This window comes from Antedon bifida, chromosome 2 (assembly GCF_963402885.1).
Source record: "Antedon bifida chromosome 2, ecAntBifi1.1, whole genome shotgun sequence".
Lineage (NCBI taxonomy): Eukaryota > Metazoa > Echinodermata > Crinoidea > Comatulida > Antedonidae > Antedon > Antedon bifida.
Window position 1 is genome coordinate 35,486,839 of NC_136227.1, and position 27,953 is coordinate 35,514,791.

The 27,953-nt window shown below is 33.0% G+C and overlaps 1 protein-coding gene across 1 annotated transcript; it reads left to right on the forward strand.

Annotated features, from left to right (window-relative positions):
• Positions 1-776: 776 nt before the first annotated feature.
• LOC144834870 (uncharacterized) lies at positions 777-27,932 on the forward strand. The gene is made up of 17 exons (XM_078689840.1): positions 777-872; positions 1,581-2,000; positions 9,173-9,243; positions 12,018-12,123; positions 12,465-12,561; positions 13,523-13,627; positions 13,969-14,242; positions 16,259-16,357; positions 18,965-19,045; positions 20,448-20,589; positions 20,937-21,023; positions 21,703-21,899; positions 22,128-22,280; positions 22,695-22,817; positions 23,277-24,640; positions 25,198-25,384; positions 25,604-27,932. Exons 2-17 carry the CDS (start codon positions 1,826-1,828, stop codon positions 26,579-26,581), a joined length of 4,239 nt encoding a protein of 1,412 aa, XP_078545966.1. The 5' UTR covers positions 777-872; positions 1,581-1,825; the 3' UTR covers positions 26,582-27,932.
• Positions 27,933-27,953: the final 21 nt, after the last annotated feature.

Sequence of the window (27,953 nt, forward strand, 5' to 3'; positions counted from 1 at the left end):
AACGCAACGCAAGGACAGACTCGCAACGCAGTAATTGACCAATCATAGGCTAGACGCGGCCTACTCGTTTGTGATTGGACAGATTGTTTGCGTTGTGTGTACTCCGTTGAACCCTACGAGCTATAAAATAAATATAATAAATGTCTTTTGAAATGAAATGAAATGAAATGAGCTAGCTTAATCTTTTTTTTTCACGCTGCAAATTATTTTGCACCACGTGTATATTCAATTGCCATTATTTAATTACACGAATCATGGCTTTATGCCATAGAAATAATAATATGTTTACACGTATTTTTTTCTATCGGCCGTAAATCGCGATCTATCGGAGATGCCTCCTATGGTTTACCATACCTTGTTGTTCTGCGTTCAGAAAACGCATCGATGTTTAAACATATTTTAAACAACCCCGCGACGTTCTTTCAAGATCACTTATGAATGGAGGCGCTTTTGTGTTTACTCACATCAATCTTTGCTTTTATACTATTCTCCTCCTTTTGTTATCATCAAGCCTAGGGCCTACATAAAAATTGTTTTTCTTAGATGCTACGATACTGTTTTTTTTATTGACAATACGGTTTTATTAGTGTTTACTGTCGTTACATGTTGTGTGGTACTGTGGTTTATACTTTATTTGTTATAACGCCCTCTTTAAAAAAAAAAAAAAAAAAACCTGTTTTGTAGGCGTTCATCTCCAGCGATATTTCATTTTAACGTCTGGTTAACGCCGAGGTTATCAGGTCACCGAAAGGGTCATATTACGCCGATGCACACATCGGCGAAGTTTACTTTGTTGGAACACCAGTGTATTTATACCTAAAATATTCATTATTATCATCTTATGGATTTATAATGGTTGATAATACAATTAAGTGAGTTTATGCTTTATATATTGTACATCCTCGTGTGTTTTTCCGGCATGATATTTGGTCCTGTATCCCTTTAGTTTTACTCACGGTTCATGCTTTGTGTCATCTCTGGCTCTCTCTCCCCGACACACTGCTGCTCTGCTGGTGGTTGGCTCGAGTCACACTCACCACCTTTAGTAAGCCAGGCCCAGAGGGGGGATGATGCAGAGAGGATTGTGATGATCTGATTCAATTTAACCTTTCAAATACATTGAATGAACAGATTGCATGGTACTCCATTCGGCCTAGCTTGCTAGTTAGAGGCTAAAAAATATAAAAATGAATGTAGGCCTATGTCAAATTTTTAAAAGACAATTTAACTAGCCTAGGCCTAGCTAGTAGTAGACCTAGCCTCCCTAGAGAGCTAGTTAAAACAGAACAACAGGCCACCCACCCAGCCACCTAAATTAACTATTAACACATTTAGTTGTATGTAGGCTTGGCTACTGTAGGCTATTCCTCTAAAAATTAATAATAATTATGTAAATGTTTTAATAATTACTGTACTGTAATGACCAAGATTATTAATTACCGATGATTTATTTTTACAGAGAATTTATTCAATTCAATATGATTTGAAATGAAATTTGATATCTCTACAATTATTCATGTTCATCATTGACGATATATCAGTTTTAAAATATTAAACTATCTATTGTCTCTTTTAAACAGGTGAAACCTGCTGCCATAAACTATTTCATTTTCAACTGTGCGGACTTTTATTTTTCTACAAAACTCATAGAAAGTCCGAAATTCTTGAGATACTTGCTTTTCTGACAAGAACAATAGACAGATAATGTTCTTGCTAATGTGTTACACTACATAAACTTCAGAATGTTTCCATAAACCAAAATGTGTTCTGTAACACAAACATTATTTAATATTTATTTGCTTGTTGATTGATCGTAACGACAAGCATGAGTGAGCCCCAAGAAATGCAAGACCTCTCCGCATCGAAACGAAAACGTCCGTTAGAAAAACCGGAAGAAAAAGCATTCAATCTGGGAACGGAAGGTTCAAGAACCACGAAAAATGTGAAGGGTGTGATTGTCACGTATACAGGGATCGATGGAACCAAGTATAATGTTGGAGGTAAGGTTATTATTAATTATAGATTATAGTACTGATACTATCCAGTCTTGTAAAACAATCTTTGTTATTTTTTAAATGCGTGTACTGTATTATTTTGTATTTACATTTTTTCTTCCTTTTTTGTGGGGATTTCACCCACTTTTATTTTATAAAAAAATGCATATTTTAAATAATAATACATCAAAATTTATTACACATAGAAATATATTAAATATTCATTTATAATTTTATATAAAATGTACAATTAAATTATCTATATTGTTTTCTTTACATTTAACTTTAATTTGTTATTACATTTCAAATGTATGTACTGTACTGTAAGCACTTATTCAGAACATGACCTCTTGACCTTTACGGAAATGAGGTTGTAAAGCTGCGAGCTAATTTACGCAGCTGCCTGTGTGAAAGAGAGATAAATAGGCAATCTTTATAGCGCTGATATGCGTACCTTTATTTAATGAGGCAGTTTTGAGTAGTGCGTGCATCCAATGCTGATGTAACGACGTCCATTTCACAATCACATTAATTCACTCACTTTCATCTAAATTAAAATTTTCAATATGCTAAGTAGTCAGTCTTATTCCTTTGTATTTTAGGATTTTTAAATAATGACAATATTAAAGAGGATAATTAGTACCAAATTGATGTTTATATTGCAATTACCTTTTCCCAAATGTATAGTTGATGATTTGGACAGTATCAGGTTTAGCATTGTACTGTAGATTGTTTATAAGACAACATTTTTTGCATGTATTTTATACTGTATTTTGATTATGCGTGGACGTGTGTTTATTACAGTATTGGTACTCTACTTGATAACATTTCGAATACATTCAATAAAAGAATTAAAATTCAGTGCAAAAAAAAGAAATTAAATATTGGTTTCTTACAATATTATCATTTCATTCAATATTTATCATGATTTTTCAATCATATTTTAGCACCTGTTTTAATCATGATGATTTAAAGATCAACATTTTATTGTTTAATTTATGTATGATTTTTTTGAAAATTGAAGTGCTGTACTGTAAGTCCTGATAAATTCCACTTAACTTTATATAAACAATCTATCAACAGTACAATGCTAAACCTGGTGTGCTTTTTATTAGCCTTTCAATGTGTCGCATAATGCTTTGTATTTCTTTCTCTTTATTTATGTTTCATTATATGTACAGTACTGATAATTAATAAAGTTGAATTGAATTTCCCTGCCATTTTGCTTGCCAATGTATTGTAAGTAAGTACTGTACTGTAGTCTGTTTTCCTCAACACCATGGTATTTTTCTGGTCCAAAACTACTATACTGTACTCCTGTATACTGTACTCCTGTATACTACTACTAATACACAACTGTACTATTGTAATGGTTTTTAATGATGAGCTTACAGTGCAGTAGTGGTGGTGACAATTTGCTAAAACAAAAGACAACATACTGTAGGTTTGGTGCTGCAGAGTCATTTGCACATGACATGGGCCGGTGCTACAGTACAATCGAGACATGCACACAGTCCTGCATGCATAATTAACAGTTGATATGGACGTATCAATAAACATTAACAAGGTTTATTTGATGCGTCAAAGTGTTAAACTGCATGAAAGAAACGATGCAGCTTTACATCGATAGCAATTAAGTATTCAACGATGATGTGGATAAGATTACTGGCTAGTTGCGAAGACGACGACGGCGGTGAGAGAGAAGACAGTAAATTGCGTCAAGTTCTTAATATCTAATTTCCATCTTTGCATAGACTTTAATCATGAATGTCAAAATGCAACATTCATAATGTTTACAATGCATTATTAATTCGGCTACTATAATGCACAATTACTGTAGGCATATAGTAGGCATATAAAGTGCAATAATAATAGAGTACTGAGTGATAAATTATCATGTGTTTTCAAATTTTAAGAGTACTGTACTGGAACATACAGTACATTTTATACACAGTGTAAATTATTATTACATTACACAATATTAATGCACAACCTCTGTACAATCACTTTATACAAGTACTGTTACTACTGTCCTGTACTGTCTTTATTACAGTATACAGTTATAACAAATAAACATTTTTTTGGATGCAACCGAAATGGAATGTGAGGGATATCAATTGATGCGTTTCCTGGAAGTGTGTTATTAATTAATATGGACCAGCAATTAACTTGAGCCTAGGCTTTGTCATCAAGCCTTTAGCCTTTGTCATCCAGCCTTTAGCCTAGGCTTTGTCATCCAGCATTTGGGGAGTCTTTCCCAATGGATACTGTACAGTACCTCCCTGTGATTTTCAAAACTACAGAATAGAAAAGAGGGCTTGCAATTACAGCTTACAGTTACACACAGGTGACTCACAAGAATTATAGGCGTTGATTGAGTTGCTATGGTGATAAATTGAGGGGTTTCCTCCGTGTCCCAGTGGGAGAGCCACAGTTGTGACAAAACATGCTGAGTTGGCGAAATATGCCGCTGTATGATTGTAAGAAATCGTAAAACATGGGGCAAACATTAATTATACAGCGTTGTTAAACATGCCCATTAATTTGAATGTGTAGTCAAGGTAATCATAATCCACTGAACAATCAAAGTGTATTTGTATTTAAAATCTTACAAATCTATTTATCTATTTACAAACATCTAATCTACAGCTGAGTTTATCACTAATGGAGGTAATTGTTATTACACAGTCAATTATGTTATTACTGTGTTGTATGAATAATTGCTCCATGGTGTAATTTATTGGACTTTGTCCCTTCTACAATTTACCTGCATGGTTCAGGATTATGCATTGTAAATAAACACAATCATGTGTGTTATCATTTCGGATGTACATTATTTAAGTTTTTAAGTGTTTTATTTAATTAAGACTTAAGAACAGTGTACTGTCTCAAATTGAGTATGAGTATTGCTGACAAGTCTATAGTTGTGGTTAGCGATGAGGGCGTATCCCCATACTTCAGTTTCGGTGCTGACATTCATCTTTCTTCCTAGGTCTTCTTTTTCACTTGTTTTCACAGCATTTTGGGGCTCTATGTGTTGTACAGTACTGTACAGTACACAAAGAACCATTTAATGAAATAATAAATATTCCCAAATAAATTGAATGTACAACAGTACTGTAAATGTAAAGGCTACATGCAGAGTACTGTATAGTAATGTTTTTATTACTGGATTTTTCGCCAGTATTTAAAAAAATATATAATTATTATAATCCAGAAGAAATTCATTACAAATAATTCAATTGTGGATTGTATTTTATTTTACCTAATGATGTTAATTACACTATTTGTAATGTCTGTACAATTGCTTGCTATTTTAAGACTATAAATTTTAATTTTTCTAATATTATCAGCATTTACTGTATACTATATATTGTAAATCAGCTTTACTTCAGTTTTACTGCAATTTGAGTCAACTTGCCTACAATTCCCAGGAGACTCCCTAAGCTGCTAATGGGGAAAATAAATCAGCTCTGATATAATTTTTAACAGGTTAGCTGGTTAGCAACTTTCCCCAAGCATCACTATCTGCTTTCTGTACATTTCTAAATTCAATTTGTATGAAACTATTAGTATTAAAAATACAGTATTACACTATATACCAATTATGAACAAATGTTAAGCTTTTCTTTTTCAAATAATTGTTTTTTTTCTGTGTTAATTATTATAAACCATCCAAAATTATTAAAAAGTTTATCCATCCTGTAATTAGGTTACTCACTGTTGGATGCTTATAAAATTTTAAAAAATAATAAATAAAAATATCATACAGTATTAAAAATTCATTTTTGAAACATAACTATTCATTAACTTAAATTATTTACAATAATTATTATTGTAAAGAATTTAAAGTTTATAGAATAATTATTATGTTTAAAAAAATGCTTTAAATGTTGTTAATAAACTACAATTATAAGTGAAACGTAACAAGAAACAGGGTTCAATCCTGACGTACTGTAGTGCCAGGGTTGTAACTCACAACTCTTTCAACTCCACTCCCTACTGTAAGCCTCAAAAGAGACTTAGTTTATAAGCACACTAAATTATAAAAATAGTTTATCCATCCAGTAATTGGTGAGTTACTCGCTGTTGGATGCGTATGAAATAAAAAAAATAAATAAATAAAAAGTATTAAAAATTCATTTTTGAAACATAATTATTGATTAACTGAAATTCTTTACAATAATAATTATTGTAAAGAATTTAAAGTTAATAGAATAATTTATAAATTATAAGTGAAACATAACAAGGAACACTTAGCATTTCAACAATTAGCAGTTTGATTATTAAATGATTGTTTATGGACAGTTTGCACATTGTTATTGATCTGTTTAAAATTAGCATCTTTTGTTGAAACATCTTCCTGTTTGCGTTTATTAACGACGTTGTAGTATTTAACTCCTTCCTTCTGCTGCGGACAGTCAGCCTCTATTACGCTATTCATTCAATGATAACTTCCTGTCTCTATCGCTTAAATTACTCCGTGTGCTTTTTCAAGCACCTTGCATCTTCTTAAAGCCATATTATTTATTTTCACTAAGTACTGTTGTACAGAGGCTTACAAGGGTCACGCCTACTGTACTGTGTTGTCCTGTATGACAATCAACAATTTTGATGTTCAGTGTTTTTTAATCCTTTCCTAATTGTACATTTTTTATACAGTTGTGTTTTTGTGTTTTCATGGATGTTTTAATTATTGTTAAGCTGTCTACACTATCAAACTTTATGTGACAAAAAAATGTGAGGTGCCCATTTACGGACATTGTGATGCCATATCACTACCATATTTGGGCATATCACTACCATATTTGGGCACATCACACTTTTTTTGTCAAGTCTAGCTAGTTTGATAGTGTAGAAAGAGCTTAACAAAGAGCCGAGTCCCATATTTTATACATAGTTTACAGTATTTTGTGACAATAAAGTGTATTCTTCTAGACTCCTCCATGGTATATTGAAACTGTATGACAACAACAAGCCCTGTATGGGCTGCTTTATTAGGGGATTATATCGTCAATATTTTCAAATGATCCAATCAAGTATTTACTGTATATCACGTTACGAAAGCACGATAAAATCTTATAATGATGTGAATTTTCTCGAAGTTTGAGATAATAAAGTTTTACTGCATTGAATTGTCTTGGTTACAAGTTCAACAGTATAATTCTTCAAATTTATAGCATTTTACTGGTGACTTTATTAAATACCAGCAAATTGTTGCTGTAGCATACCTGACTGTTGGAAGCCAATGTATTGGTATTTAAATTGAACAGTTCAAAGGTGTTAATATAAACTGACAACCATAGTGAGGCCTACAGGAAGATCAGCCTAATTCAATAAGAATACTATAGCGTTGAACATGCTCAAAATGTTGTTTTTTTCTGCTTAAGACAAGGCCAAGTTCTTGTTGAAGTGTTTTTAGTTCTAATCAAATTATGGATGAATAATCTACAGAAATTGTCCGATTTAAGGATTATTATGAAAAAAAAAAATATTTCGAAAAAAAGTGTACAGTACTTAATAACCTAAAAATGTAGTACAGTAGTAATGACACTATAATGTGATTCAACTATCAATTTCAAATCAACATTAAAACAGCTTAATTCCATTACAAAATATTTGCAATATTCTAGTGAAACACTTACAATAATTTTAAATTTAAACTGGTAACACAGTATTTTTAGAAGAAAAATTGTCACTACCTCTTCAAGTCAGCTCTACTGCTGTACAGCTGTTAGAGCTACCCTTGAATCAAAGTTTAAATAATAAATAAATAAATATCGCTATTATGTAAACTCTTTACAAAAGATAATGTCTAAATATGTTTTAGTTCAGAGCCTTACAACTTTATTCAATATTTGTGGCGGTTTGTAGAGTGAAATAAAATAATTTGGATTGTAAAATTGATTGATCTCATCATATCATGCCTTCCAATCCCAAGGTCCAGAGTTCAATCCTGACCTAGTGCCAGGGTTGTAACTCACGACTCTTTCAACTCCACTCCCTAAGCCTCAAAAGAGACTTAGTTTATAAGCATTCATGATACATTATAAAAATAGTTTATCCATCGTGTAATTAGCAAGTTACTTGCTGTTGGATGCGTATCAAATATATAAACAAAATATTGATTTATACAAAATATTATTTTGCGTTAACATCTTGTCCTGATGGGATTGCGTTCATGTTCAAAACACTACATGTCTTCTGTTCTTTCCCTTGAGGTTGTATAGGAAATAGTTTGATTCTTAATATGTATTTTGTAGCGGTTTTTCTTTCAACCGTTTAAAGCTGTATGCACACTGATTGCAGATTTTTTCCAGGTTTTTGAAAAAGGCTATTAAAAAAAATATGCATAAAATAGGAATTTAAAGGAAACAGTTATTTTATATTATTTTAAAATATAATTTATTTTATGTATTCTGTAGACATTGTAATAGTTATCATTTTGACTACTTTCTTCTAGTGCATCTATTTATCATAATGACCGTAGTATACACATTTTAATTTGTTTTGAGCACTTAAGAAGAGCCATCACAAAGCCCATCTAAACGCTAAATGCGTGCCGTTAATACCGACCCAAGGCGTTCATTGCTAAGACAATTCCACAGAGTATCCAGCAGCACCATACTTCATTTAATCATCATCGTGTTCAATAAGATCAATTGAAATAATAGCAGTAGTTTGTTATTCATTTTTTGAGTTATGTATTTCAGTTATTTCTAAATAATAATTGAATAATAATAACACTTAGAGAGCAGTTCTCCCAAAGCAAGAAGCAATAAATTGTACCGGTAGTAGTACTTATAATGCTATAATTAAAGATGGTGTACGTCAGTATTACTTTATAAGCATAGAACAAAATACATACTTTTCTAGTGGTTGTAGGCTTACAGTACTGTAGGTCTACAGTAGCCATTAACACATTAAACAAAAATGAGGTTACAGTGTATTTTGTCAAAATTGAATTCAACCAGAAGGTTCTGAAAATTTACTTGCATTTATTATTGAATAAATATAAAAAAATGTTTTCCTTAATTTTTGTTTGATTGTTCCAGTATTGAGTGCATTGCATGTAATGCTGTTTAATAACAACAAATGATTTCTGTTTCAAACAATGTGTTCATTGTACTGTTTATTTCTGGAGTAAGTAACTATTTTGTTCTTATTGTGTTTTTCAGATAGTGTATTCATTGACAGTCAGAGAGCAGATCTTCCATATTTTATTGGAACCATCCAAGAGTTTAAAGTGGTAGGTTAAGTACTTGATTAGAAAGTTAAGTAGTTGATTAGTTAATTACTAACTTAGCAAGGCTGTTATCAAGTTAATTATTGAAGCTCTAATCCAAGGGTTCATCTCAACATGAGGAATGATTCTAGTGTTTGATCTAAATAAAGTACTGTAGGCTTATCTGACTTGTCTAGTTTGAGGAGATCAAGCTCCTCGCACTATTTCTATGTTGAGCAGAATGAAGCAGAATGCTAGGCTGGGAAGCTAGGCCATTCAAAAAAGCAGTGCTCCAACGATTAGATATCACTATTCCGTTAGGTAGAGGTAATGCCGAATGACATCAACGCGTAATTAACCAATGAAATTGTCCGAATATTGTCAGGTGTGTTATAATAACTAATTCCTTGTTGTAATGTTAGGTTCTAGTTAGAATTTCAGTTACTAAACAAAGAATTATTAAGCACATATTTTTCTAAAATCAACATTTATTATACAGATGCTAGTTAATTAGATTTTGGTATTTGTCCAGCCTTTGTGTCACAACATGGCCAGAGTGTAGATTTATATTTGTGTTATTTTATACTTAAATACAATTTTCTTGTAAAAACAGCAAAACTTAATCTCAGTAATATGAGTATTTTGTTACAATACATGTATTGTATCCTATCATTATTCTTTATAAAACTATACTTTGTCTACGGTAACATTTATATCACTTTGACAGATTATAGTTATTTTTAGTTTTTTCTTCGAACAGATGTATCCACTTTACATTACTATCCTGTTTGTCTAGTTTACTAGTTCGTTTTCCTTTTTCAAGACTAAAATCGGCCGAGGTCGTTACGCTTGGGTGAACATTGGCCGTCGATTTAGGATGTTGATAGCACACTGTGGGGTGTGTATTAACAGGAGTGTAACTGAAAACAGAACCAATTTTATTCGTAGCAGCCTAAACGTAGCATTTTGATACATGTTGAAAGGACTCCCCACTCTGATAGCTATCAGGTGTAATTACCTCAATAGATAGATGTGGCATGATAAACGCTAGTATCACAGATTTAATAATAAAACATGCTGATGTCAACTACAACATGAACATTTATAACTTTAGTATTTATTCAGCTGTGGACTGGTTATTAAATACGGTGCCTGGCCTTTGACTAGTAATCAAAGGTTCGATCAAAAAACTAAGACAGATAGTTTGTAGATCTTAACAGGAAGCTGTTTATTTACATTACATCTCAATAATCATAGTTTTTTTTTACATCTGTTTATTCTACTGCAGTTACTGCATTTAAAACCTGTTTAAAATGCAATTATTTAAGCAAGCTTTAAGGGTCTTTCACACCTGTTCCGGCACGGTTCCGGCGCCGGAAAATCCAATAGAATGACAGTGTTCGTTTTCATGACACTCCACGCGGGTATACACCACTCAATTCGAAAATTAAATATTGATGAAAGACCTTTTACTGTAGTGACTTTTTCATAAAATTCTTCATTGTTAATGTTAAAAAATGCAAAAAAAAAAACTTTTTAATATGGGGGTATGGTAATAATATTATTGAGAAATCTTTATCTTTATGATTACTATTCAAAGCATTCGTAACTCTTTCTATTTCTTCTCTTTTCAATCTCTTTTGAAAAAACACCTGTTTCTCTCTCTCTGATTTTATTTCTTTTTTTCCTTCTTTCATTGTAGGCCTACTGTATATTTATATATATATATATATTTATTTTTTATATCTTTGTTAATTTTGTGTTTTTATAGTTTATTTTGTATTTACTGTTTGTATTGTTTGAGGGTCCCTAATGATCAGCTGATGCTGGATGGACCACCCTCATAAAATATTGTTGAAATAAAATAAAATAAATAAAATCACAATTGATTTTACTATGCTTTAAAACTTACATAATCATTTAGATTTCTTAGTCATTGGTTTTTTCTGCCTCAACTATTTCCTAAATTTGGTCAATGTCAATTACACAGTATAAAGCGCATTGTATCATTCTCAATCCACAGCAATACAATGCAATTAGCGGATTTAATCTTTTTAGCAGTCCTTTCAATGTACAATAATTTCTACCAGCCTACAGTAATACCAGTTGACATGTTGTAAAGAGTGTACAATTAGCGGATTTATGTGGAAATGTGATAGATACCCGTTACAATGCATGCCAATCATTGCGTCAGGTTCTTCTATTAGCTCTTTGTTCTTTTGAAGGCTAAATGTATCATTGACTTTAGTCTTGTGCAAATGTCTTTGTTTGTTCTGATCCTATTGTTGGTGTTTAGTTTAAATTGTAATAGAACTTGATTATTGGTTATAAAGTATTTCCTTTTTTTATTTGTAATTATTGTGCTGAGAAGAGTTGATTTATAATACAGAGTGGTGGTAATTAAAATCCACTTTCATTAGCCGTTGGTTCCTTCGTAGAGATATTATTACACTATAATATCTCTATGGTTCCTTTAAAAAATAAAAGTGAATGTCTTTCTGGACACTAATGTGGTGATGTGTGAGTTGTATAATCCAAATGTTTAACTATGAAAGAGAAGTTTCACAAACATTATTTTTACTAAAAGCTCTAAAATGTGATTATTATAAACAATGCATAAAATTACTAAAGCTCTGTCCACACTATCAAACTTTATGTGACAAAAAAATGTGATGTGCCTGTATATGGACATGATGATGTCATATTACTACCATATGCCATATCATTACCATATTTGGGCATATCAGTGATTTTGATAGTGTAGACAGAGCTTTAAGATTTTGTCTTTTGATTCTTAGAGTAAACGTGAGAATGTGATTTTGATAGCCAAGTGGTACTATCGCCACGTTGAAGTACCAGAGACAGTTTATCAGCTGCTGGTTCAAGATCGACACTCAGAAAATAGTAAGAACTTGATTTTATTGAAGTTAGAGTGTGACCTCTTTATTCCAACAAAAGAACAACTTGCAAAATGTATAGTACATAGTATTCAGTAATTATGCAAATTAGCTTTTTTTTGTTATAAAAATTAAAAAAAGAATGATTTTTTTTTTCTATGAAATTGGTATCTTAATAATTCATGACCATGAATTTTGTACACATGTGGATACATGTTTAAAAGGTACTATCAGAGAGTATCATTTACAAATTTTAGAATTAATGATGCATAAATGTAGCAAATATGCAAATTAGGTATGTCACCTGTCATTACTATAAATCTTATTATTCATTATGTGTTCTTTCAGATTCTGGTTTTGATCTTATTATCACTGATCCTGTGGTGAAGAACCGTGAGCTGTTTATATCAGACACGCCCGAAACGTACACTGTGTGTTTACTAAGGTAAGAACCGTGAGCTGTTTATATCTGACACGCCTGAGACTTACACTGTGTGTTTATTAAGGTAAGAACCGTGAGCTGTTTTTATCTGACACGCCCGAGACTTACACTGTGTGTTTACTAAGGTAAGAACTGTGAGCTGTTTATATCTGACACGCCCGAGACTTACACTGTGTGTTTATTAAGGTAAGAACCGTGAGCTGTTTATATCTGACACGCCTGAGACTTACACTGTGTGTTTACTAAGGTAAGAACCGTGAGCTGTTTATATCTGACACGCCCGAGACTTACACTGTGTGTTTACTATAAAGGTAAGAACCATGAGCTGTTTATATCTGACACGCCTGAGACTTACACTGTGTGTTTATTAAGGTACAGTTAAGTCATACACTTTTTATGACAAGATCCTTTTATAAAACACATTACTTGGAAACTGTTGCCTTGAGTAAAATTAATAAATAATATAAATTCAAGTTTTGACAACCCAAGGGAACAATATATCCCAGAGTTGTCTCCAATTTCCAAATTGTCTGCGATCTTTTAATAAATATAGTAGTCTTTGATAATATAACTACAACATTACACTACACTTAAATTTATACAGTTACGACTATGTAGAAGATAAGATAAGATAAATCTTTATTGTCATGAACACGAACATGAAATTGGTTTTCCTTGATGCTTAAAAACACATACAATATATAAAACATTAAGAATATCAATACAATACATTAAAACTATATACAGTAGTAAACAAGTAAACAAACTTTGGAATGTTGTGTTGGAATAGAGTTGTGGACAAATGATTTCCTACATCGAGTGGTATTAAATTAAATTCTTATTCCATTTTTAACTTCCGTAGTAAACATAACAGTAAATTACTGGAAATAACGTTTTTAATATTGAACCAAAAGGACTGATGTATAACAATTGGTTTTAACTTGCCTGTTCCATTTTTCCATAGGGGTAAATGTACTGTGAAGCATTACAATGACATCCACAGTGCAAAAGATTTTGAAGCTGATCGCAATTGTTTCTTTTACATTCTTGGATATAACCCAGAAACTAGGTAAGTGTTTAAAACATTTCAAAATTACGAAATGTTACGTTAAATTTACTTGTCTCAAACAAAGAACCCAGAATATTTCTGAAATAAAAAGTAACATTAAAACAGCATTTTCTTAATATTTTTTTTCAACTTTTAATGAAGTGAGTGTCAGAATTTGTTCTAATTACAATTTACAATTCCACACCCAAAGACTTGTAATAAGACTTTCTTTATGTAGAGCATCTTGTGTATATGTTTTGTCACATTTATGAGTTATGGTTATCCTTGGCAATTTGCCTAAATATATAAAAAAAAAAACAAACAAAAAACTATTATTAATAGTGTTTTATTGTTTGTCACAGACGTCTTGCTAGCACCCAAGGAGAAATTAAAATCGGTCCAAGTCACCAGGCCGTGCTACCGTTATACCGATGTAAGCCGAAACCAACCGGCCAAACAACAACGGAGAAAGAGGAGCTGACGTGGAAAACGCATATAGAGGACGTGAATTTACTGATGTACTTACGAGCTGCAAGAAGCATGGCGGCGTTTGTAGGCATGTGTGACGGCGGTTCACCTGAGGAAGGTTGTGATGCTGCGTCTAAGGATATTACAACCATTAATGCTTTAAATATTGTGAGTGACCTAAACTTAGTTAATTGTGCATAATTCAGTCCAATTAGAGGCTGCAATTCACAGGTTATTTCCTACACTAAAATTGTGCCCAGCTTATCCAAATTAACCAAAGCATATATACTTCATAGCTACATAAACCATCCATTTCAACACACAGTACATAACATCATTTATTCTGTCTACACTATCAAACTAGTTTGACAAAAAAAGTGTGATGTGCCCAAATTTGGTAGTGATATGCTTAAATATGGTAGTGATATGACATCATCATGTCCATATATGAGTACATCACATCATTTTTTGTGACATAATGTTTGATAGTGTAGACAGAGCTTAATGTAAACAAAAAACTTTTTTTTGTGTGTATATGGCTTTTTATATTGCTAAAACAAAGTTTATTAGTTATCCGCTTGGTATACCAAGCGGATAACTCCTTGTTATTGTATGAGATCAATATTTTTTTTCTGTATTATTCTTCTTTCCTTCCTTCCTTTTTGTGAGTCGTGTTCCTCTAAAATGTGTAAACATAACATTTCATAACTTTGACAACATATGGGCATTTACGTGAAGTTGTGCACCTCCTATTTTTGAATGATGTCATAGTTGCGCAACGTGACTTACGCGCAATTTTATGAATTTCAATGATTGATCATAGATTAAAAACCAAAAGTCATTTAGTATTGACACTTTGACAAAATTTAAGTCATATCAGGGGCAAACTTTCTACGGATTAAAAATGGCATGTTTCACAAGAAGTTACGCGCGCACGCGCATTTAAAATTTCAAAATGCGCAAAATTAATTTCTAATGAACTTTTTACACGTTTCTTGTCATTTTGAGCATGTCAAAAATTCCCACGGGCGCGCAATTTTTTACGCGCGCGGTGCGCACGTAGCGTTAAAAACATATTTTTTTCTCTTGAATTATATTTTTCAAGCCTTTCCTAGTAATTTTGAAAACAATTTAGACCTTTTCCAGTTTAAATAACGCCATACGAACACGTTGAATTAGACAATTCGTGCGCGTTTTTTATGAAAAAGCTTAAAAAATCGTCAAAATTATGTCTTTTTTTAAACAGTCATAGTTTCTAAAGTAAACCGTTAACCGTTTATTTTTATTACAAAATCTAGAAGTTGATGAGTTGTAGATATCGGATCATGCATCAATAAGGCTAAAAAAACATTGTGACGTCATCGTATGGCCACACGAATGTAAAATATAGGATTTTTGTCTCTTTCGTTATTGCTCATCACATTCAATGGAGCGCATCACGCTTATCTGTATTCCTTTTTCTCCTACATTTATATATTGTGTAGGTCAATCAACTTTCTTTAGCATGAGATAAAAATATTTTAATTTTTATGACGTCATCATGCCTAAAAATTTTAATTACGTGGGTCATTAATTTCATCTTTACAGTAAATTTTAATCTGTAATAGCTCGTAAGAATAAAATGTGATAATCACGATTAAAACGTTTTCTGGAAGCTATTGGATTGTAGATACGAATTCATGTAAACATTTTGCCAATCGGATGTTGTGACGTCATCATATGGCCAGTTGAATAAAAAAAGTCGTATTTTCATATTTTGCGTAATAGTTCATCACATTTAAAAGGGTGCGCATCTATATTTTACGTATTCAAATTTCTTCTACACGTTAATATGTTGTTCCTGAGATAATTTCCTTCTGAAATTGCTATCTAAGTGTTTCATTTTGATACCGTCGCCATGTTAAAAATTGGAATAAATGGCGGGTCCCGTAATTTCACCTATTCTACACTGTATGTAATATGTATACAGCTTATACTGTTTGCATGTATATACTATATGACACAAAATTGACAGAATTCAGCACTAACAGCATATCATATTCTTCAGTTCTTGTCATAATCTTTATCTGTGTGCAATATTCCAACGTATGACGTGCACGTGGCGTTTGTCGTGGTGCGGATAACTAACTCGTCAAAGTGACGAGTTTCATGTCTAGTTATTATTTATTGTTATTGTGTCAACAGCTTCACCACTATGACTACCAAACAAGTAAGGCATTACAAGCATTGATCAAAGACCCAGTCCCAAAGTCAGTTGACAAGAAATGGACCGAGGAAGAGACAGTAAGTACCTTTTAAGTTTGTTTCTTCAAATCTTGAGTGGTCTTTGCACCTAGATATTTTTAGTTAGTGGTCTGGTCCACTGGATGCCCCATAATTAATGTCCCATTCTGTAGATAGGTTAATAGGTCACATACTTTTATCACTTCCTTTTAAGACTTTTAAGACCAATATAAAGAGGAATTTTTCAGTATCTTTTGAGTTCTCTTAAAACCTTTAGTGGTCTTTTCATCTGAACATCTTGAATGATCGTTGTGTGATATAAATATCAAAATAACTGTTTTGTCTCCTGATGTCCCTAAATTGATGTCTCTTTGCTGTTGTAATGGGTTGAATATTCGCCTCCTGTTTACAGGTTACATTTAGTTTACAATACATTAGTAAAAAAAAAATTGAAGTAATACTTGAAATGGCCAACCATTTTGCTTTCAATGTATTTTACCAATATACTTTAATAGGAATCCTTTTGATGTTATTGCCTATCATATATTGTTTAATACTATAAAATATTGCTATTGGTTAATCTTCACAAAAGAACAAACAAATCAATCAAGCAGTATGTACAACAAATACAGCTAATTCATACAATTTACTAGTATTTGATGATGACAACCCATTGTGCCCTTAATGGCTGACGAACAGCAGCTGTGAGAATTCTCACGAGGGCTCTGATTTTGTCTATTAAGCTCTGTCTACACTATCAAACTTTATGTGACAAAAAAATGTGATGTGCCCATATATGTACATGATGATTTCATATCAATATCTCCTTTTACTTTTATTCATGATTATAACCTGTTCGTTTAATGAATATTTAAGTCGTTATAAAATATTAAGCCATACATAGTAATACCTGCTGGAATAATATAATAATACCATGGGTGGGTAATATTTCAGTTATTGATACTTTGAATTATGTGAGCTGTTTATTTTATGAACAACAATATTTTGAGTGTGTATAATTGCTAGATTAAATTGATTGCAAAAATTAAGGGAATTAAACATTAGGGACATTAAAAATAAAGCTAATGAAAACTTGACATGTTGATACAGCGAGACAGTGCCTATACAATAAAAATAATTATTATTAATTTTTAACATTTAGGAGTTCAAAAGAAGCCTTTATTAAAGATGTATTGTCCCCCAGGCTGTAACAAAATTGTTGTTGAATATGCCATTTTAATATCATATAATAAAGCAAAAAAAATAGTTAAATTGGCAAGCCAGTCAATAGGTTTTTGATTGATTTTAATTTAACCATATATTTTGTTATTTTTTATTTGTGAAAACATTTTTTTTTTCTGCGGAAGTGATTATTCAACGTCTGATTAATATTTAATCTTCATTTTTCTTGTCTTCAAGTAGATGATACACTATTTCTGTTTAATATTGAACTTCAATATTTTAAGCCCTTCATTCAAATGTTGAATTTTGAAAATAATCACACTAATAAATTAAGCCATCAAAATACTCTTTGATGCCATAATCTTTTTATGGTGGTTTTTATTTCTAATATCTAATAATGTTTCGGTTGAACCATACATTATTAATATCAATTTAAAGTGAGATATTTTACTTTAGGTAAATTGTTAATTATTACTTTAAGTATTCTACTGCAGTAACTGAATTTTTACTGCAGTAACATTATTATGTTAGTTTGTTTCAATGAAGATGTTTATCAAACAGTCGCTGCAGTAAACTGTAATACTTAATTATTCCATAAACAAATTTTAAAGAAACAAAATGTGACTATAGAATAACTACTATAAGACATTCAATATATAAAATATAAAATAAAATTGTAAAATACAGTAGTAAGTAAAAGCAATAAAATTAAAATACTATTTTTATCTCAAAATTTAAAAAGCATTCAATATTTATTTTTTCCAAATATTGCTAAAATTTAGACTTAAAAATAAAGCTGTAGCAGATAGTATTTCAGATACTGATACAAGAATATTAGATAGAGTAATTGCATTATTGTACTATTATTATAAGATATTCTAAACACTTGATAAATGTGTGTAGAATAGTGTACTACTTTATAATGCATCCATAATATAGGATATGATACCTAGTATTATAAATGTTACATCAAGATTACTTTATTTTAAAGGTCCATGTTGTAAAATTTATTCTACTACTACAGTTTACTACATTATGTTTAACGTGTTTATAAAGTATTTAGGAAGATTTTTATTTGATCATCAAAAAATGTATACTAATGTAACCCTAACCCATAACTTTTTATTTTTATGGAATAAAAATTATTTGATTTGACAGTTATTGCCTAAAATAACTATTTAGTGAGAGTGATATGGCATAATGTAGGGTACATTAGAGGTAAGGGATCGAGACATGTCTCCATACTGCTTATATCAGTGGTAAGACACTATACTCTCATTGCCTCTTTCTTTGTTGGTCTCATAAACATCATTGTCCCAAACACTTGATACATTTGAAATGCGTAGACATCATTTCTTTAGTGTCCTGATAATGGTAGGCTCTTTACTGTGGTTGCCATGGACCCGCAGAGACCTGAGTTCCTTAGTTTCCAATAAAACTTAGAAAATGTATAATACATTTACATATTTTGTTTTCTTATTACAGAAATTGTTTGTGAAAGGTCTTCGACAATTTGGAAAGAATTTCTTTAGAATAAGAAAAGAACTAATACCCAGTAAACAAACAGTGAGTTTATTTTACTTTTAATTATATTGTTGTAACTTAAATATTTTTTTATTTTTTAACTTTAATATGCCCAGTGACATCAAAATCATTCTACTGCAGTTACTGTAGTAGTACATTGTTCCAAGTCTATCTCCTAAACGTTAAGCCCACCCCTAACATTTACACAACTCAATTAGGTTACTATCATGCCAAGACCACATGATATAGTCGTGATCCCATAGGCCTAGCATTTTCTGAAACCCTTGTACCATTTGGTACATTAACTTGGACCAATTAAAAAAACATTTCTGTAATAGCCTTGATTAATATGGATGGATATGATGAAACATACAATTTAAAAATCATTATTATTATCCTTGGGTAGATAACCTTCAAACTAATGTCTGAGATGGAAATTGTCAAAAGTGATGCATTACAGCCTGGGGCTACATAACCTATTTTTTAGTTGATGATCTTTCAACCAAAAAGCAGCAAAACTAAATAGATGACAAACTTTACCATTTACAAGAGATTGTAATTGTCAAACAAAATCGAAAACATGTCAAAACAATTTTCTTTATTTTTCAAAACTCATCTCTGTCGCCGAGGATTACTGAGACTTCCTCGAGTTATTTATAGTTGAACGATACGTGACGCTAAAAGATAAGAAAATCATTTTCCTGTCAGCTGCCAATTAAAAAGACTCAGAAGATTATCAATTATCTCATTGTCTCTAATGAGCCTTAATTAATTAATATTACAAAAAACTTAGATATCAACAGATGTATATACTTATATCCTAAGATAGTTTAATTTTGGCTTCTAATTTCAAATTTGTAAAAATAAACAAACCCATATTTCAACTTGTTCATGTTATTCCAAATATGGTTTAATTCTAGAGAATAGTATTACAGATTGGGAAATAAACAAGATTTTAACTCAATTTATATTTCCATTTTTTAATTCAGTTTGATTTTAACTAAGCTAACATATTTTTTTAATTTAAAAAGCGAAAGATATTTTTTGATTGAGCGCTTGAAATGGTAGCAATTAGGAAAAGCTTTAGAGATTTTTCTCAAATTTTAAAATGAAAGCCATCCTGGGTCTCTTTAGAATTTAACTGAAACTAATTCCTAATGATTGATTATCTCTTTTTTAATTAAAAAAAGTGATTTTATTTGCAGTATCATTATGAAATTGTGAATCTCATAAACTTTATTTAGATCTTCCGGACATCATTTATTATCATTTGTCTTTTAAAACTAAAAGTAAAAGTTATCGCGGATTTATTTTTGGTTACAAGTTTAAAATGGTGTGATTATCCCAACACACTCATTCTCTATCGAATCGGTGCAGATTAACAATACTATTGTTCTTTGATCGTCGTTCTTTGATTATTGTTGTTTGATTTCTTTGTCAACAGTGTGAACTTGTAGAATATTACTATTATTGGAAAAAGACTCCAGAAGCCGCTAATCAACGAATCTACCGACGCGGGCGCCGTCAGAGTATGCTAAGAAGGATGAAAGTTTTACGTGCTAATAGACCCCCAAATAGTGAATACAGTAAGTTATAACAATAGTCTATTCTTTATTTTATAATGTAATGTTTCTTACATCTTGAAAATTAAACAATTTATTATTATGAGCAATATTGATACAACATCAGCCGGACTGATGATGCGTCTAGGACTAAACGTAAAATGTTCACACACAGAATTACGTAATTGTGAATGATGTGACTAGGGCTAAATATGAAACAGTGCCACAAACACTTACGTAATGATGATGATGATGCGTCTAGAAAAATAAATGTGTTGCCACAAACAATTACGCAAGTCTAGTTGCTCTCTTATTTATCTTGTATCTTAATATAATATTATAATGTTTTTATTTATTTTTTTCAATTACAGTTGACTTAAGTTCTGCGAGTGAGGATGAGTTTGAGTCGGACGATGGAGAATACTATGGGTATGCATGCCGACACTGCTTTGTAACAAGTGAGTTTAAAACATCTTGTGATCACATTATTACAACATGCTAGTTAAGCCTAGTCTACACTAACAAACTTTAGTTTGCAACGTCAAGCAATCTCCATGTTATTTGATCAGATAAGTTTCCAAAGTTTGCCAATGTTGACAAAATTGTGAAAACTGCAGAAAACTAGATTCCAGAAGTTAGACTGCAGTGTACCTTCTTGACAAACTAATTTGCTTAGGCTTGCGAGCTCGGCCAATCAATAACCGTCTTTGTAGTCGATCATGTCTTATACAGATAGAAAACATTAATGGATCCAGTAGGTAGTATAGACATACGTCTAAAACTTCTCCACAAAATTGGAGTTTGAAAAGTAGTTTTAAACCTAGTCTGCAACTTTTGTTGGCAGTCTATCTACTACTACAGTAAAGCTCTATCTACACTATCAAACTTTATGTGACAAAAAAATGTGATGTGCCCATCCATATGGACATGACGATGTCATATCACTACCATATTTAAGCATATCACACTTTTTTTTTTAAAACTAATTTGATAGTGTAGACAGAGCTTAAGTCATGTCACAGATGAACAGCCTCCAGTTAATCTGAAGTATAGGTGTTGTAAGTACGGTCTAAGATATTTCTTGAACCCATGCCTCTTGCCTCATCAATACGCCATATTATTATTCATTCTTTGCAGATTCCAAAGATTGGCATCATGGCGGAAGAGATAAGCTGCTGCTCTGCTTCAACTGCAGATTATATTTTAAGAGATACGATCAGTTACCACCAATCACCACGCCCCGTGAAGCGCCAACGTTCATGTTTAGACCGGTTAAGGATGACGAGGCGTTGGAGCTAAGGAACAAATTACGAGCTCGTCGTCATGGTGAATTGGTGAGTTGATAAAGTAGTGACACTGTAGGTTGGTATTTTTGTCATGCTTGCTTACAAATTCCAAGGTCTTGGGTTCAAGTCCTAAAGACCAAAGCAGCTTCAGTATCTCAGCATTATAGGAGAATTACATGGGTATCGCTGTTGGATTTGCATTGAAATAAATTTTTAAAATATTTATATATAGTAATATTTTTCTTACTATAAATTATTTGTCATTATTTTATACAGAAAAGTTCAACTTTACGAAGCGGCCGAAATAAATATTGTGATAATGCTAGTCCTGTAAGTATTGGTAAGAAGAAAACGTACAACCGAAGCTCACCGAGCACGCTCAGCACGTCAAGTGAGGGCAGTACAAAGTCTATAAGTAAAAAACGCAAGGTACATCTAAAAAATTTAGTAGAAATTATTTTTTTTTAAATATGTTTAAAGAACAAACATCTGTAGATTATGCTTGATGACAGAAATATGTGCTACAATTGTTTTTATATAAATATATATGTTCAGGCAAATTACCATATAGTAACAATAATAATCATACCTAAATTCTTCCTAAAGTTCAATCCTGATAACAGAAGATGCGTAAACATGTCTTTGTCTTAATAATAAATATTTATAAAGTGCTGATGTCTCAGAGCGCTAACAAAAATTATTGAAACAGGTGAGATGGATATGGAGTGAAAGCTGGTTCCAAACTAATGGTGCTTGTGCAAAATAAACCTCGAGAAAAAATTCTGGATTTGAACCCAGATAGCCTAACCACCAAGTTAACATTTTTTTCTTATTTTGGTTTAGGTGGAGACTGAGGGTTATGATAGCCCAACGGTTGTTAAACTAGAGCCAGAAGAAGAGGAGAGTGTGAACAGCTGTGGGACATCAGTTGGCATCAATGAACAAGAGGAAGACAATACTATGGAGGTAAGCACACTATTTTTCACATTCACATTTTTAAGAGAAAAAAGTGTTAAAAACTGGTGTTAAAGCTTGGTTCCCGCTCGAAGACAACACAGGTGAGTTGACCAATCGCAATCAACAATGATCCATCGGTTACCATTTGGACACAACAACGTAGACACAGCGCAAGTGAATTGACCAATTACAACCAACAGTTTAGGGTATCATCAAATTACTTGCGGTGCGCTTACTCCTTTTATTGTGCTCATTTAGGAACCACGCTCAACCACGAAAAGGCTTTAAGGCTTTTAAGGCTTGACCCAAGCTAACTCTATTTTGTCAGCACATTACATAACAGGTTTTTTCAACAATCTTTTACTCTTACTGTTAACTTGATGTAGTCTATTATTAAAGACTACAGTTTCAGAGGTTAAAGAGTTACTAAAAATCAATTATTTCATAACTAAATTTGTATAATTTCAGGATCAAGATGAAACAACGGAGCAAGCATCAGATGCAGGTGTGGAAGAGGCTGGTGAAGAGTCTACTCCACAGGATGGAACAAGTGAGGGCAGTACTTCTGCCTCAAGATCAACTAGTCCTGGAGATCTTGAGGAGGACCCTGAAAATGGAGAGACAGAAAATAGTGTAAAGGACAATCTAGCAAATGACAATTTAACAAACGACAACTCTGTAAATGACAATTTAGTAAATGACAATTTGATAAATGACAATTTAGTAAATGCAATTGGTAGTGTGGATGAAGAAGAACAAACTAACAGTGATCTGATAGAAACATTAGAATCTTCTGTTGCGAAAGAACAAGTTGAAGAAAGTGCATTAAGTGAAGAAATCGTTAAAAGTACCTTTGACCCCAAAAATACAGAAAGTCTCGAGCAAAGGACTGAGAATAAGCTGGAAGGAAGAATAGAAACCATTGATAAACAAACTGAGAGTAAATTAGAAGGAAGAGTAGAAGCCATTGATAAACAAACTGAGAGTAAATTAGAAGGAAGAGTAGAAGAAGACAAGAGGACGGATACCATGATACGGGACAAGTCAGAAGTGAAAATAGACAGAAAACTTGACGAAACTGTAGAACAAAAGATAAATTTAGAAAGAAGACTTGAGGACAAATTTGTAGAACGAATTGAAGAAGATAGTATCAAAGCAATTGAAAGAATGGTTGAAAAAGGTGCAATATGTCATAATAAACCTACATTAGAGGCAAAGTCATACCCTGCAACTGTTATAGTTAAACAGGAACCAAAAGAGGATTATGCGTCCGCATATGGGTATGCTAGCGCCCTCATGCATGCAAATAATAGAATGTATAAACATGATGAACGCTACTATGGCGAAGTGAAACAATCTCGCGATACGTTTGTCCATAGTGTTAAGACGGAAGGTACCATTATACCTCCGGTTGAAATACCTCTCAGTGCTATTCATGACTGTAAATCTAATGTTTTGGACTTGCGTAAAAATATTGAAACGCCCGTCATTAAAAAGGAGTTTTCACCACATCCTAGGGATGTTGTTATCAAGAAAGAAATGCCATCACATTCTAGGGATGTTGTCATCAAAAAAGAGATGCCATCACATTCTAGGGATGTTGTTATCAAAAAAGAAATGCCATCAAATTCTAGGGATGTTGTTATCAAGAAAGAGATGCCATCACATCCCAGGGATGTTGTTAAGAGAGAGGTCATTGATCTTTGTACCGAAGAGGAAGACAATGATGATCAAGATAGCGATAGTGATGACAACATTGTCCGATCCGGTCCGTCACCTATTCCATATATTGGCGACCAAGTGGTACACACGTCAACCTCTAAAAATACAAGGTTAGTAGTCGCATCTGTCCTCTACATTCTAGTTATACAGTCAACTCTCCCAATACCGGACTGTCTCTGAAAACTGAAAACTCTCCCAATACCAGACTTTTCTTGAGGTGCAAAAGATCCCAAATTCATTTTTACCATTAAAAACACTTTCCGAATACCAGACTTTCCAGAAAACCAGACATATTTGGCCAGCCCAGAGGTGTCCGGTATTGGGAGAGTTTTTTTTGGCTCACAGTGTTCAACTTTAATCTCCAAAAAAGCCGAACACGTTTTATTCAAGTTGTTTTTGTGAGATAATTAGAATACAGTATTAAGCTCTGTCACACTATTAAATTAGTTTGACAAAAAAAGTGTGATTTGCCCAAATATGGTATTGATATGATGTCATCGTGTCTATATATATGGCAGGTCACATTTTTTTATCATATAGTTTGATAGTGTAGACAGAGCTTAAGAACTTTACAGTATTCATAATCAAATGTTTTCTGTATACAGCCCATGTAGTTTAGTAGTCTTTGTAAAATTTATTTAAAAGAACTCTAAATACGTATTTTTAGATTCGTTCGTCACTGGGTTCGTGGACATACTACATGCAGTCGAACAGACTTAGTTTTCTCAGCATCGCCAGAAATGTTAAAAAAGCGAAAGGAAGCAGCATTAAGAAGAAAAGCTGAAACCGAGGCTAGAGAAAATGATGAACAAAAGAAGACGAAGGAACAAGAAAAAGAGAAGGAAAAACAAGCAGTAAGTACTCTATGTGGTTCAGTGTCTCTAACAGTAGATGACGCTGTGTGCAACATAAAAAGAATGCAATATAAATGATGTGTTTTTTTTGGGGGGATTTAAGTTCAAATTTTATTTCAAATTTTCCTGTCATTTATTTGTTTATTAAATTCTTAGTACTGTTGAATGCAAACCTGCTAATAAATATTTTTGTTATCAATATTTGATTTTGTTTTGCAGACAAGACCTTTAACTCCACCAGCCAATGTTACAGCAGATGCACAGATCACAGGATCGTACGGGTTACAGCGCGGGCCACCCCCACCTCATGCTTACGTACCTCAGCATCGCTCACCGCACATACAATATCCACCACATGACATGCCTGCATTGCACACTCTGCGAGAGTATGCACGGCCTCATGTCGGCCTACCACCAGGGCATCCATTGCAGAGAGACTACACAAACCTTGTGGGACCAGACCCAATTATGCGTATGCAGATGCAGTCAATGTATCTTGGCGCCAACCGCGAAGCGCAGATTGATCTAGTGGAGCGAGAGTTACGGGAACGTGAATTAAGAGAACGTGATATGCGAGAACGAGAGATACGTGAACATCAGGAAAGAGAGCTTCGCAGGCACGAATTAGAACTACGAGAACGACGTGATAGAGAATTCCGGGAAATGAAACCAGGATTTGAAGGTTTCTACGGAGGCGGAACACCGATTCCGGCCTACGCCATTCACCATCCAGGGGAACAGGTTATTGCTCAGCATCAGCTTGCAGGCATACCTCCATATTTACATTTCGCGCATCCAATTGATAAACATCCAGCAGTGCATCCGTGCTTACCTCCTGGCCAGATGGATAGGTTGACTGCTGAACGGTTACACTCTGAGCAGATGGCGGCCATTAATGATCAGTTGATTGCCGCGAATCGACCTGGGTCAACACCGCATCACCATTCACACTCTCATTCGCACACACACCTCCATCTTCATCCTGATCACATGGTAATGCGTGGAAATGAACCAGCCAGTGGGCCTCCCACGTCGTTACCATACAGTCCTCTTCCTCCACCACCATCTGCTGCAGGTCACCCGCCGCCGCATTTGATCGCACCGGGTCATTTAGTTCCAGGTCACATGAATGAGGTTCTTGCTATTCACGAAGAACATCAACGGATGTTGGAGAGACATCACTTTGCAAGGCACTAAAAATTAATTTGTCAACTACATAAAACGAGTATGTATTGGTTGTTTAAAACCCAACTCAGACAGTGTCCTATGGTTTTTAGGTCAGTGCGAGAACTTTAAACAGGTTTAAATTTCTCCCGACAAGATGCCTCGTCCAGCCTCGTCGTACGACACTGTCTGAGTTTGCCTTAATATACAATAGTGACTCGAGTAAAACTCTTTCTGTGGTCTGAAAACAAGTTAGTAATGAATGTAAAAACACGCATGCTAACACACTTGGGATTGTAAGCCACTCTCTAAGTTCGGTTTTGGTGGAAATTGTTTGCTAGATCAGAACCAATCCTGTATTTCAGTACTTGCTAGCTTTTACAGAAAATCCTAATTGATAAAGATATCGCAAATATGGGATGAAATCTAGGGGAGAAAGTAACAGATATAGCTGTAGAGAGTTAGAATGTAAATTAAGAAAACGTCATCGAGAAGGGACGATAGTAAACTTAAGCAAAGAAAGGAATTGCAGACAAATTTTAGATCATGTTGGGGAGATTTTTGGGAGTTTTTTTATTAGAAAATAAAATAAACAATCATGGGTTTGCAATGTGGTAAGAATGGTTGTGGTACAGTGTACCATTTGTGAATGGTTGTGGGACAGTGTGCGATTTGTGAATGGTTGTGTCACAATGTACCATTTGTGAATGGTTGTGGTACAGTGTACCATTTGTGAATGGTTGTGGTACAATGTACCATTTGTGAATGGTTGTGTCACAATGTACCATTTGTGAATGGTTGTGGTACAATGTACCATTTGTGAATGGTTGTGTCACAATGTACCATTTGTGAATGGTTGTGGTACAGTGTACCATTTGTGAATGGTTGTGGTACAGTGTATCCTTTGTGAATGGTTGTGGAACAATGTACCATTTTTTAATGGTTGTGGTAGATTGTACCATTTTTCAAGACTATTTAGTATCTTCATGTACACTGTTGTGCTGTCGTACGTATAGATTAAGTGTACGTCTGCTAGACTAAAATGATGTAGACACAGAAATATATAAGTTGTAATGGTTATTTGTTGTTGATAAGGAGACTGCATATAGAATTAACATTGTACTGATGAGGGAAGAGTGTCTTTTCTCTCTTCCCTGGTAAATAGTACTCAGCACTGTGTTTTTTACGGCCAATAAACGTTGTATACGTTCATTGTTATAGTACTGTACTCTTATTAAAAAAAATTATGTAAATAAAGTAATTGTTACGTGTTTTTATTAACCTGTCTTTCAATACATGTTGAAGCTGACATAAAAAAATTATAATTAATATCGCCGTATTTATAATAAACTTAATGAAGATGTACAGTGTTGTAAAGATAGGAGATCGTCGTCTAGTTTTATTG